General features: G+C 46.8%; 2 protein-coding genes and 1 long non-coding RNA gene across 4 annotated transcripts; all 3 read right to left on the reverse strand.

Moving 5' to 3' along the window:
• Position 1: 1 nt before the first annotated feature.
• ppm1ka (protein phosphatase, Mg2+/Mn2+ dependent 1Ka) lies at positions 2-5196 on the reverse strand. Of its 2 annotated transcripts, none has more exons than XM_040180668.2 (9): positions 5059-5196; positions 4051-4149; positions 3352-3486; positions 2443-2615; positions 2242-2342; positions 1967-2132; positions 1756-1900; positions 1535-1669; positions 2-1142 (listed from the first exon to the last, which is right to left on the reverse strand). In XM_040180668.2, the coding sequence occupies exons 2-9, from the start codon at positions 4138-4140 to the stop codon at positions 1011-1013; spliced, it is 1077 nt and encodes a 358-aa protein (XP_040036602.2). In that variant the 5' UTR covers positions 4141-4149; positions 5059-5196; the 3' UTR covers positions 2-1010. The 2 variants fall into 2 exon arrangements, with proteins under 2 accessions (XP_040036602.2, XP_077962159.1); XM_078106033.1 differs by having other exon boundaries at positions 4051-4299; positions 5059-5121.
• A 452-nt stretch (positions 5197-5648) lies between these two features.
• gprin3a (GPRIN family member 3a) lies at positions 5649-8765 on the reverse strand. Its single transcript, XM_040180665.2, has 2 exons — positions 7632-8765; positions 5649-7548 (listed from the first exon to the last, which is right to left on the reverse strand). Exons 1-2 carry the CDS (start codon positions 8701-8703, stop codon positions 6485-6487), a joined length of 2136 nt encoding a protein of 711 aa, XP_040036599.2. The 5' UTR covers positions 8704-8765; the 3' UTR covers positions 5649-6484.
• A 988-nt stretch (positions 8766-9753) lies between these two features.
• Positions 9754-10773, reverse strand: LOC144410291 (uncharacterized). Its single transcript, XR_013468249.1, has 3 exons — positions 10702-10773; positions 10029-10108; positions 9754-9861 (listed from the first exon to the last, which is right to left on the reverse strand). It is a non-coding gene; the product is annotated as an uncharacterized LOC144410291 (long non-coding RNA).
• Between the last annotated feature and the right edge of the window lie 866 nt (positions 10774-11639).

Genomic DNA, 11639 nt, shown 5'->3' on the forward strand with positions numbered 1-11639 from the left:
ATACGGTTTTAATTCCTGAGTTTATTATATGCGCACACACACACACCCACACACACACACACGCACACACCACATAGGCAGTCACACAAGTTGTGTGTGGTCACATTTGTGTTTAGTTTCTATTAATTTGGAATGAGAACTCGTCTTCACCGCGTGGTGCATTCTGCGCCCGGTAGGTGGCGCTGCGGCGCTGCGGCTGCTCACCCTGGTCATTCATTGTTCTCATCAGTTTGTCTCAGGCTCTCGTCCTGAGACCTGTACCGTGTGCGTGTGCTTTGTTCTTGTGGTCAAATGCAGGAACTTGTTTCTTCATTTAGAAACGTGACTAAGATTCCTGCTGGACCTCTGAGACGAAACCAGCTGATTTAAAACATGCTGCCGTCAAAGGGCCGCTGTACTCTGGAGTACTAATACTACACCGGAGAAATACTCCGAGACAGTACAAACAAGTAGAGGGAACCAATTTACCCCCCCACGAGGATCCTGTCTACACAGAGAGGTCAGGGGTCAAAGGTCACGCCACAGAGCCGGTGGAGGGTTTGGAGAAATGAAGCTTTCTTTCAAGTTAAAATCTACAAATGTCTCCTCCTAGAAAATATTCTAACTCATCCAGATTTTAACAAGAAAAAAGCTCACATATACACACACACATTTACATTTTGGCATCATAGAATTTCTTTTCCTTACTTTTACTGCGAAACAGCAAAGCGGTTGTAAAATAAACATTATGGAACAATGAACCGTTATTGGCATCTTTTACTTTGGTTCTTTATGATTCAGCTCGTCTTGTTTCCTTCAGTCACTGACGGTATCACGTTACTTCTGCGGATGTTATGATTCATCTCACCTGAGCTCAAAAAGTCCGTATCTGACCCACCTTTGAAAAACCACAGGGATGTGTGTATTCAAGTAATAACACAAAAGGAACAGTTAAGACAACTAAAGCTCGTTTTGAGTTCATAAAAATGACACGACGTGTGTGTGTGTGTGTGTGTGTGTGTGTGCGTCGTCTACGCCCATCTCCCGCTGGAGGAGAAGGTTCTGCTCAGGCTGTAGTTGCCGGTGGAGCTCTGATGTTTTCCCCAGGCTCCCAGCGGGACCACGATGGCGGTGGCGTTGTCCTCCGAGCCGTACTGCAGCGCCTTAAAGAAACACACACACACAGAAAACAACAACAACAACACACACACAGACACGGTATTGTTCATTTACACTCGAGCTGGACAGGAAGTGACCATATATGGACTGAGGAGGACATAGAGACACTGTGTACGTCTCTGGTAGAGACCTGTCAATCAGCGGGAAGTCCGGCCCTCGGGCATGAACTCATTTGTGGTCTTTTTGACTCTAAACGAAAGTTTTTTTTCTCCACCTCCAAGACTAAATAACGTTTAAGAGTCGTTCCTACAAAATAAGAGCACCAGAGGACAGAACTAGGAGATTAGCTCCTCCTACTGTCGACCTTCAAACAACCTGCTGATGTTCTCCTGGATGTCCGTGTGTGTATTTCAGTTAAAGGAGCTTTGTTTAGTACCCGCTGAGCGATGACATCGGCGGCCTCCGCGGCGTCGTGGCACTGGTTGATGACATCACAGATCTCCTGGTCGCTCAGCAGGAAGTTGATGCCGTCGGTGGTCAGCGCCAGGAAGGAGTCGCTGGCGTGCTGCACCTGCGGAGACCTCACTCGTCACCTCCATCGCTGGTCGCACGGAAACATGGTGCAAGGTGCTTTTTTTGGTTCTTTGCGGGACTCACGTTGAGGCGCCGCGTGTCCGGCTCGGCGATGACGCCGCTGGCTTTCAGGCGGAAGTCCCCGATGCTGCGCGTCACGGCGAGCCGCCCGTTGACGCTGGCCTCGCCCGAGCCGTTCCACGCCACGAAGCCGCCGAACCTCTGGATCCTGAAAGCAAACGGCCGCTCAGCATCTCCTCGGGTACAAAGTCGGCGCACAGAACCACTGGTGTACCTGCGCCTCTCGTCCGTGCGGTCGGGGGTGTGGTCTCTGGTGAGCGCGTTGGCTCCTCCCTTCCTGCACAGCAGCGCCCGACTGTCACCGGCGCTGCCGACAACCAGCTCCACGCCGCCGCGTAGCATAGCAACCGTTGCCGTGGTGCCGGCTGTCAGGAAGGAGGCTGGAAAGGGAGGATGGGGGGGAGTTATATTGTTATAACGTGTTATAACATTGTTACAATACGTGTCACCGTTGTTGAAGTAGCTCAGGTGTGTGTGTGTGTGTCTCACCGTTGTTGAAGTAGCTCAGGTGTGTGTGTAGAGCCTCGTCTACGTCTACAAAGGCTTTCTTTAAAACTTTCTCCAGGTCGTCGTCGTCCTCCAGAGCGTCTCTGTTCACAAACACTCAATAAAGTTTCAATTGAATAATTACTAAATAATGATTTAGTAATTATTATCAATTAGTAATTATTATCAACGCGAATACTCCACCTGATGAACTTCTCCATGAAGGTGGCGCAGTAGTCGGCGGCGTGCGGACCGCCGTGGCCGTCGAACACGGCGAAGTAGAGCAGGTCGTCATGGATACGAGCCACGCTGAGGCGGTCCTCGTTCTGCCTCCTGAGACCGAGGACGGAGGCGCTGCCGACCCGGGACAGACCCACCTGAGAGGGGTTGATTCACCACGTCACCCGCTGTCCATCTGTTCACACGCTGATGCATCCATTCATGTCATCCACCCATCATCCATCCAACCATCCATCAGCCATCAATCATTCTTCATCAATCATCCATCTGTTCATCAGTCATTCATCCATCCATCATCCATCCATCATCCATCCAACCATCCATCAGCAGTCAATCCATGAGACATCAATCATTCTTCATCAATCATCCATCTGTTCATCAGTCATTCATCCATCCATCATCCATCCAACCATCCATCAGCAGTCAATCCATCAGCCATCAATCATTCTTCATCCATCTATTCATCAGTCATTCATCCATCCATCATCCATCCATCCATCAGCAGTCAATCCATCAGCCATCAATCATTCTTCATCCATCTATTCACCAGTCATTCATCCATCCATCAGCAGTCAATCCATCAGCCATCAATCATTCTTTATCCATCTATTCACCAGTCATTCATCCATCCATCATCCATCCATCCATCAGCAGTCAATCCATCAGCCATCAATCATTCTTCATCAATCATCCATCTGTTCATTGTTCATTCATCCATCCATCCATCCAACCATCCATCAGCAGTCAATAATTCATCCATTTAATCCATTGTTTTGTCCTTGACTCATCCATTCATCCGTCATCGTGTCATCATTCATTCATCAGCTCACTCGTCCATGATTCATCCATCCAGCTCATCCGTTCATCGGTTACCTGTGGAGCGGTTTCTCGGCGTGGGGCTCCGGGGGGCCGTAGCGCCGCTTCTTCTCTCCGGTTGTCCCAGATACCGAAGGAGTTGAAGCGAGTCGAGCCGCTGGCCCGCCGCACCCCGCGCGAGGCCCCGCCCCCCTGGAGGGCGACCAATCACACAGCAGACGGTTAGTTGATTAATCAAGTTACGCTCAGGTTCTTTTTTTTTAATGTTCTGGATACTAAACTTGAGTTGAACCGAATTGAGTGTAAATTGTAATTAAGTTACGCCCAAATTACGCGGGATAAGTACTTTGAGGAGTACTTTGAGGAGTGAAAGTAGAAATGCCTACAAATCTATTCTACAGATGCTCCTGTACAAGTAAACGATTTGTAAAAGGTGAACAAAATGCACTCAAAGTATCAAAAGGAAAAATAATCAAGGCTCCTTTCAAAGTGTTTTTATATTAAATCATTATGTCGCTACGTAAGATCATTTTAATGTTGCAGTTTATATTTAGTGGAATACTGAATAGATATCATAAGATAATTTATACTTATACTTTATACTAAAGACACAAAATCATTCAAACATGTTATGAAGAACGCAGCTAATTGCATCAAATGAAAGCAACTCATTCCCTCTGCGAGTAGAAGTACAGAGTGTCGTGAAACGGGGGAACTCGGGTTGAAGTTGTACTAAAGTACTCGAGGTGGATCGACCTGGCGTGAGGCGGTGCAGCTGAGGGAGGCTCTTCTGGTGACGGAGGTGCGAGCGCATCGCAGCAGGTGGAGCAGAGCCGGAGAACACATGACCAGAATCTACCACATGAACCAGAATGTCAGCAAAGCTTCTCCAGTGGAGGTCAAAAGAGCAATGAGCAGAACGATTGAGGAGCGAAGGTTAAAGGTGTGGATGTTCGGGTTTGTGTATAAATAGTCTTCGGTATGTTGGTTTGGGTTTCCCTTCAGCTGGAGGGACAGAAGTAGAACAACACTGTGTGGAAGTACTCTGGTGCTCTACTGCAGTAAAGGTACTAATACCACACTGAGAAATGACTAAAAGTCCTGCATTTAAAACCATATTTAAAGTAAAAGGATTAATCAGTAAAGTGTCAAAGACTTTTATATCTGATATTTCCTGATTATGTTGCAACTTCTTTTTATACTGTTTGCTAGTTTAATCTATAGCGTTTTCTAATTAACTAATTCATATATTAATCTGAATTAGTGAAATTAGTAAAACTCTAACCCTTCACCCTGTTCGCCCGTTAAACAAAGCTGTGATCAAAACCAATTCAAGCTCAGTGCTTCATGCACTGGCTGCACACACGTCACGGTGGACCTTTACATGGTCGGGTCATGTGACCCTTTTGTGGACGGGTCATGTGACCCTTTTGTTGTTGTTGACAAAACATAACAATGCACATATCTATTAGGTTAATGGCAAAAATATAACCACTAATTAATGCTAAAGCATTCATGCTGCAGAAAATAAATAACTGAAATATCTGAAAGTTCTTTTGCATGTATGACTTTATTAAATGTAACGTTATATATATAAATAGTTGCTACAGTAAAAACTAATCTGAATATAATACATTTAGTGTATGTAGTATAAAGTACTAGTGGATTACTGGAAGAGTGTTGTAAAAATAAATTAATAATATCACAAGAGGAAAAACACTATAAGCTAACTTTTAAGTAAAAATGGTGGCTACAAAAACGCACCTTGTTCCTCTTCTTTCCCGCGCTGCTGTTTCCCGGGCAACAGGCGTCCTTCAGCCTCGCGCTGCTCTGTTGAGACCGAGGGTGGGAGGGGGGCGGGGCTCGAACGGAGGTGACGGACACCGAGCTGCGGCCGTCCAATCAAAATGCCAGCACGGCCGTGACGTCACGGGTCAGTGGCAAGGGCGTGCCTGTTATTGGCCCGGGTGAAGGGGAAGGAATGAAGACCCTCCCTTTGCCAAAGTCAGTGAGTAAAACAAACCACTCCAGTGGTTGAATTTAACCGAGTACATTTACTCAAGTACCACACCCGAGTACTATCGAAGGCATTTAAACGTTTCATAAAGCTGCCGAGGCTGCTGACGAGAGAAAATGGACCATTCAAGTCTTTTTCAGATATAAAATAATATGTGTATAATACATATGAAATAATACTGGATTGTCATTGGTCGATTAGCGGCGAGTTGTTTTGTTTTCCGTCCAGCGGCCGTGACTCACATATTCAAGATTTGGACAACTCAAAGCATCGTACCGAAGTGGGTCGGTGTCGCTGCGGCGCAGACTGAATAAAAGATGGCCGAGAGACTCTGTTGTTAACACGAGCGTGACTTTAATGTTTCTGAATAATTCAGAGATAAAACTGCAGCGATAGACGAGGACAACGTTATCACGCTGCGCTGCTTTTAGGACATCAAATCCCAGCAGGGCCTCAGAGCACACAAAGAACCCGTAGTATATATGAAGGAAAAACAGAACAATACATTAAGGGAGCAGGTTGTGTGTGTGTGTGTGTGTGTGTGTGTGTGTGTGTGTGTGACAACACGTCAGCAGAATCCTACCACTGCATTAATAAATGTCTGTGGACGATGAAGACGGATGTGACCCGTGAGGGAAAGAAGGAAAGGAAATAAAGAAAAGGTGAAGGAAGGGAAAACCGAATCAAAACAGGAAATTAACAGAAGACTCAAAAGAAAAGCAAGAAAAAGAAAAAGAAAGTCACGGAAACAAAGGAAAGTAAAACAAGAAAGAGAACGGGAAATAGGAGGAAAATACTGGAAATGAATATTCGAAAGGACGGGAAAGTGAACACGGAGGAAAGAGCAGAAGAAAAGGAAAATTATGCAAATAAAAGGACAGGAAAGGAGAAGATTGAGGATTAGAGGAAGTTCACCCCTCGTTCTCCGGGGCGTCTGAGTGGTTCCGCGTGGCGTCCGGCTGACGGAGGGGAGGTGGATGAAATATTTACCTCCAGTGAGCAGCAGGGAGCTGCTGTCCTCTCAGCTCCTCGGCACGAACCGGGAGCGCTAACCGAAGGAAATGACCACGTTTGGGTTCCTGACGGTAACCCCTGCTCTCGTCAGTCAGAACCACTCACGCCTTTGACTCGAGATACGGTGAATAAACGGGAGTCTGGTGTATTTTTCCGGTCTCAGTCCGACACGGCGAGCGACTTCCCGCAGCATCCCAGAATCCCCCCCTTCCTCCTCCTCTTCCTCCTTTTCTCCTTCTCGCTTTGCTCCCGGGGGCTGCCGGCGGAGCAGATGGACATCCTCAGGGTCCGGATGTGCTTCTGCTGCTCCCGGATCTTGGACTCCAGGTGGGACTGGATGGCCGTGCCGAGGGACTCCATGTCCACCGCGGCGCCGTACACCTCCCACGTCCGGCCCTGTTTGTCCCACGCCACCTCCTGCGGCCTCGCCGCGTTCTCTCCATCCTCTTCCTCCCTGGCGACGCCTTCCTCCTCTCCCTTGGCGCTTGTGTCTCGTCCGGGTCGCCGCTGTGGCGTGAGGGCGGCGGCGGCCGAAGGGGGCGGCGATTGGCGGCAAAGCTCGATGTCGATCTTGCAGACGTGCTGGAGGGGCGAGGTTAATGACTGGCAGGTGGGCGAACCCACCGAGGAGGGGGAGGGACTCAAGCACTCCAACGCCCCCAGCTCCACCTGGACACCGAAATCTCTCCGCTGCACTCCGGTCATGGTCGCCGTCTCCCTCACCGCCTTGGAACTCGGACAGAGGAGCGAAGAAGGCCTCCCTCCCCCGCCTCCCTGTTTACCCCTCTGCTGCTTCTTCTTCTCTCCCTTCACGCTCTCTGCACCCGTTGCCCTCGGCGATAGGACGTTGCCACAGGCAGCGGCATTTGCGTCTCCCAGGTGACCCGGCGTGATCTGCGGGGCGCCTGGTGTCCCCGCGTCTCCTCGCAGCCACCTTGTGTCGTCAGTCACAGCCCTCCCTCGCTCGGCCCCCTGGGATACCGCCGGCCCTCCGGCAGCTGTCACTTTGTTTGCCGGCGGTTTTAAGTGTTCTTCCTCACCGGTAACGGTGTTGAAGTCACAGTCAGGACCCAGAGTCCGACTGGTATTGTTATGGGGTGTCCTGCTGGTTTTCGTTTCGGGCTCTGCTGTGGATCTGCTCGTTATTGTCACAGCAAAGGTGGTCCTGGTTTTTGGGCCGGGGGCGGCCCGAGGAGCCGGAAGGCTTGAGGTCACATCAGAAGCTGCGAGCAGGACACAAAAATAAGACGATTACATTCCAAAGGTTTTTCTCTTTTCTTAAGGAAATTGAGGCCAGTGTGATTACCTGTAGTGGAACCAGGCCTCTTTGCAACCTCCCTGTGCCGTCCGACTGGACCTGAACCCAGAGTTTTGCCAGCACCAGACCCCGGACTCGGTAGAGGAGACAATGCCGAGGAGGGAGACAAATCTGCCAGAGCCGACCTTGACCACGAACGAACTGGTCCAGACCTAGAAGCTTTAGGATCTGGACTGAGTTTAGTGCCGGAGCTGGTCCTTACGCTGTTGTCTTTGTAACCTGATGGACCAGTTCTAGTGGCGGATGGGAGGACGGACCCAACAGGGTCCATGTTAGAGCCAGAGTTCAGCAGAGAAAGTTTAGAATTTAAACTGGGTCTGGAACTGGACCTGACCCCAGAATCACTGAGGTTCAACTCAGAAGGTCTAACACTTTTAGTGGTTTTAAGATTGTATTTAGAATCTGATGGAGTTTTAGGGTCCAGGTTGTCTTTAGGACCAACAGCTGTCTCAAGATCTGGACTGGTTTTATCTGGTTTGCACTTACTTGGGGTTTTAGATCCGAGCCCATCACCGGAACCTAAACAGAACTTCAACTTGGAATTGGCTTGGGAATTGAACCCGGTTTTGGAGTCTAAGTTGTCCTTCAAGGCCCAGCTGGTTTTGGAAGCAGAACCGCTTTTAGAATCCAGACTGTCTTTGGACCCCTTTGTCGTTTTACAGTCCGGACAATTTTCAGAATCCAGACTGTCTGTGGCTTTAGAATTTGAACTAGATTTGGAATTTGAATTTGATCCGAAACCAGCACTTGAATCCTTCCCATTGAGGTTCTCCTTGGACCCCGGTGTGTTACGGTTCTTGGTCCCCAAGGCTTTTTCCTGGGTGGGCGGTTTGGGACTCAAGAAACTCGTTCGAGGAGTCTTCACGCTGAGCAGTGCTGGTTCAGTCCTCTGATTCGGCGTCTCAGAACCAGGACTCCTTGACTCACGTTCGGTGCTTCCTGGGGCTTGATTTGGGGATCTGGTTGTCAACGCTGGGGTTTGATTGGCCAGTTTCCGATCTGGGATTTTCAGGCTCACGGGTGGGCAGAGAGTTTTCTGCAACTGCGTCTTGAGGGACATCTCTTTTCCGACCGTTATTTTGCCGGCGGTCTTTGCCGTCGGTGAGACGTGTGGTTTGGGGTTTGATGGTTTGCCACACTACTCCACTCCTCCGCTCTCTTCACTGGCTACCGGTGGCCGCCCGCATCCAGTTCAAAACACTGGTGCTCACGTACCATGCTGTGAATGGATCGGGTCCAGCTTACATCCAGGACATGGTCAAACCCTACATCCCACCCCGCACTCTCCGCTCTGCATCTGCAAAACTACTCGTCCCTCCCTCACTGAGAGCAAAACACTCGACTAGGTCTCGACTCTTCGCTGTCCTTGCGCCGAAATGGTGGAACGCGCTCTCTGAAGACATCAGGACCGCAGAGAGCCTTCAGATCTTCCGCCGCAAACTAAAGACACACCTCTTCAGACTCTACCTCGACTAAAGACTAACAAATTGCAGCACTTAAATTGTACTTGTGACGTCACTCATCTATAGCAAATTGTAAATTCGCTTATTTGAGGAAATTGCACTTTCTTGTTTCTTGTTCTCCTGAGTTTGTACCCTATGGTTGAATGCACTTATTGTACGTCGCTTTGGATAAAAGCGTCAGCTAAATGACATGTAATGTAATGTAATGTAATGTTTATGGTTTGCAACACCAGCAGGTTCCGTTCTCTGTACTCGTGGTTTCACTCTTCCCATCATCATGGCAACAGTGGTTTGTTCCCCCCGGGGGCAGTTTTGACTCGCCTTGAGGCCAAGTGCAGAAGCCCTTTTGGGGTTCAGGGGTTTCAGAGACACAGCCGATGCTTTGCCTTTCGGTCTCCACAAATCGTCTCTTTCGCCCGGTGACATCACGGGGGTCGTCAGGGCGCCCGTTTCTGTGGCGGCCCATCCCTTGGCCCCGTCTACTTTATTACCCTCATCCTTTTTGCGTCTATGAGGCCTCAGTGTCTCGGTGGGCGGTCGGGGGTTGCTCGGGGAGGACAGCATGAGGTTGAGGTTGAAGTTAGGCTCCGCCCCCCAGTTGGCATTGGGATCTGTGTCCCCAAGGGCGTTTTCCGGCTCCTCCTCTTCTGGAATCTGGCTTTCTGATTGGACAACATCCTTGCTGCATTTAGAAACATTTGGGGACGTTTCCATGGTTTTTCTTTCCAAAGATTTTGGCAAACGAGCGTCAGCACCTGAACGGATGGAAAAACAGTCAATCATAGTAAAGCAAGTCAAGGCAATTTTATTTGTATAGCACATTTCAACAACATGGCACTTAAAAGTGCTTCACATAAAACCATTAAAAACATCCGAACCTAAAGCAAGGTAATTTACATACAGTTTAATATAATCCACAAACCAGTATCTAACCCAAGGGTGCCCACACTCAGCTTCAGGTTGGGGGGGGCTGGTAGTGGTAGTCGGGCGAACGAGATGTGTCTGTTAGTAAGGAAGAATCACTAATTAGCATTAGCATTCGTTTTCCGTTAGCTCCTGTAGTCGGCCGCAAATCTAACCAGTAGAAGACTATGCATTTGGTATTAATCCCTCTATCAGGGAAAATATATTATATTCCTAAACCATCTTATGTTACTATGCTTTTAAAGAAAATTAATATATCTGATCCAACTTTGTGCTTTATTTCATTAAAAAACAATGTCTGTGGTGTGAGAAAACAATAAGTAACAATAAAAAATGTAAATAAGAAAGGTAAATTTACAAAAGAAGAAAATAACATTATAGGATTAATGAATGTAATAATGACAATCACAAAAGAAGCCCACCTTATAGTTATTTGAAACAATAGTATTTTATAACATTATACTAATAAATAGATTTAATCAGTAGAATCTTATTCAAATATAATGTTTTTTTATATTATACCTATTTTAAACAATAATAATGTAATTATGAAATTATAGTTACAGAAAGAGAAGAAATTATAACAAACAATAGCATTACAGCTCATTTATTGTGTAATATTATACATAATTTAATCAGTAACATAAAAGTTATTTAAATGATGTACATACCTATTCAGGGAGAAGTGAATCCCATCGTGGATCCCGTTGACTTCGCTCCCTCGCTCTCCTCCTCGCTGCTTTAATGGAGGAAGCGTTTATGAATAAATGAGAAGAGGAAGGAGAGAAGGAGGACATCATCATCATGTTTCCTCTCCTCCTCCTTCTCTTTTTTATCTTCACGCCTCAGGTCGTTCCTCACACCCTTTTCATCCATCCTTTCTGCTCCTCTTCCTACTCCCTCTTTTTTTAAAAACCTCCCCTATTTTGTCCTGATATTCGGTCACGTCCTGATATTTAATTTCTTAATTTGTTTTCTTAAGCCGGTTTTGGCAACATGCAAATTTTTTGTATAAATGAGTCATATCCTGTATATTCACACTTTCATACTTTCTTTATGCAACTGCTGCACAACAAATTCCCCCTGAATGAATATAGTCTTATATAATCACGTTTAATGTCTTAATTCATAAATAAATATAGAAGATAGCTGACTCAAAGAGTTGAATAAATCCACAATAACCATTTTTTTAAGACAACTTCTGGACAGAAATATAACTCAGTTTCTTCACCTCACAGAGGCTTTACCTGGATATGACAGCTGTCTGTCACTTCCACCTGAGGGCTGTTTGAGTGGACTGGAGGACTATTTACAATGACTTAAAACCTCCCAATTAAATGGAATGTTTAAATAAAAAGTCACTGCTTTTCTCTTTGGTGTAAACACTTTAAAAAAAGATCTACGAGATCTGAGATAGTTTCTGATTTTTATTGGCAAATCATTAAACATTAAAAAATAAATAGGACATCCGACATTTGGATAAAATGTCGAGATTTTATTAAATTATAGACGTTTTTGTCCAAGAGAAAAATCGAAAAGAACAAATGGTCATTTAAATGTATAATCTGAGAGGTGCGGTTGCTGAGTAACTGAAGCCTCTTTGAACACT

The sequence above is a fragment of the Gasterosteus aculeatus genome, chromosome 7, assembly GCF_964276395.1.
Source record: "Gasterosteus aculeatus chromosome 7, fGasAcu3.hap1.1, whole genome shotgun sequence".
NCBI lineage: Eukaryota > Metazoa > Chordata > Actinopteri > Perciformes > Gasterosteidae > Gasterosteus > Gasterosteus aculeatus.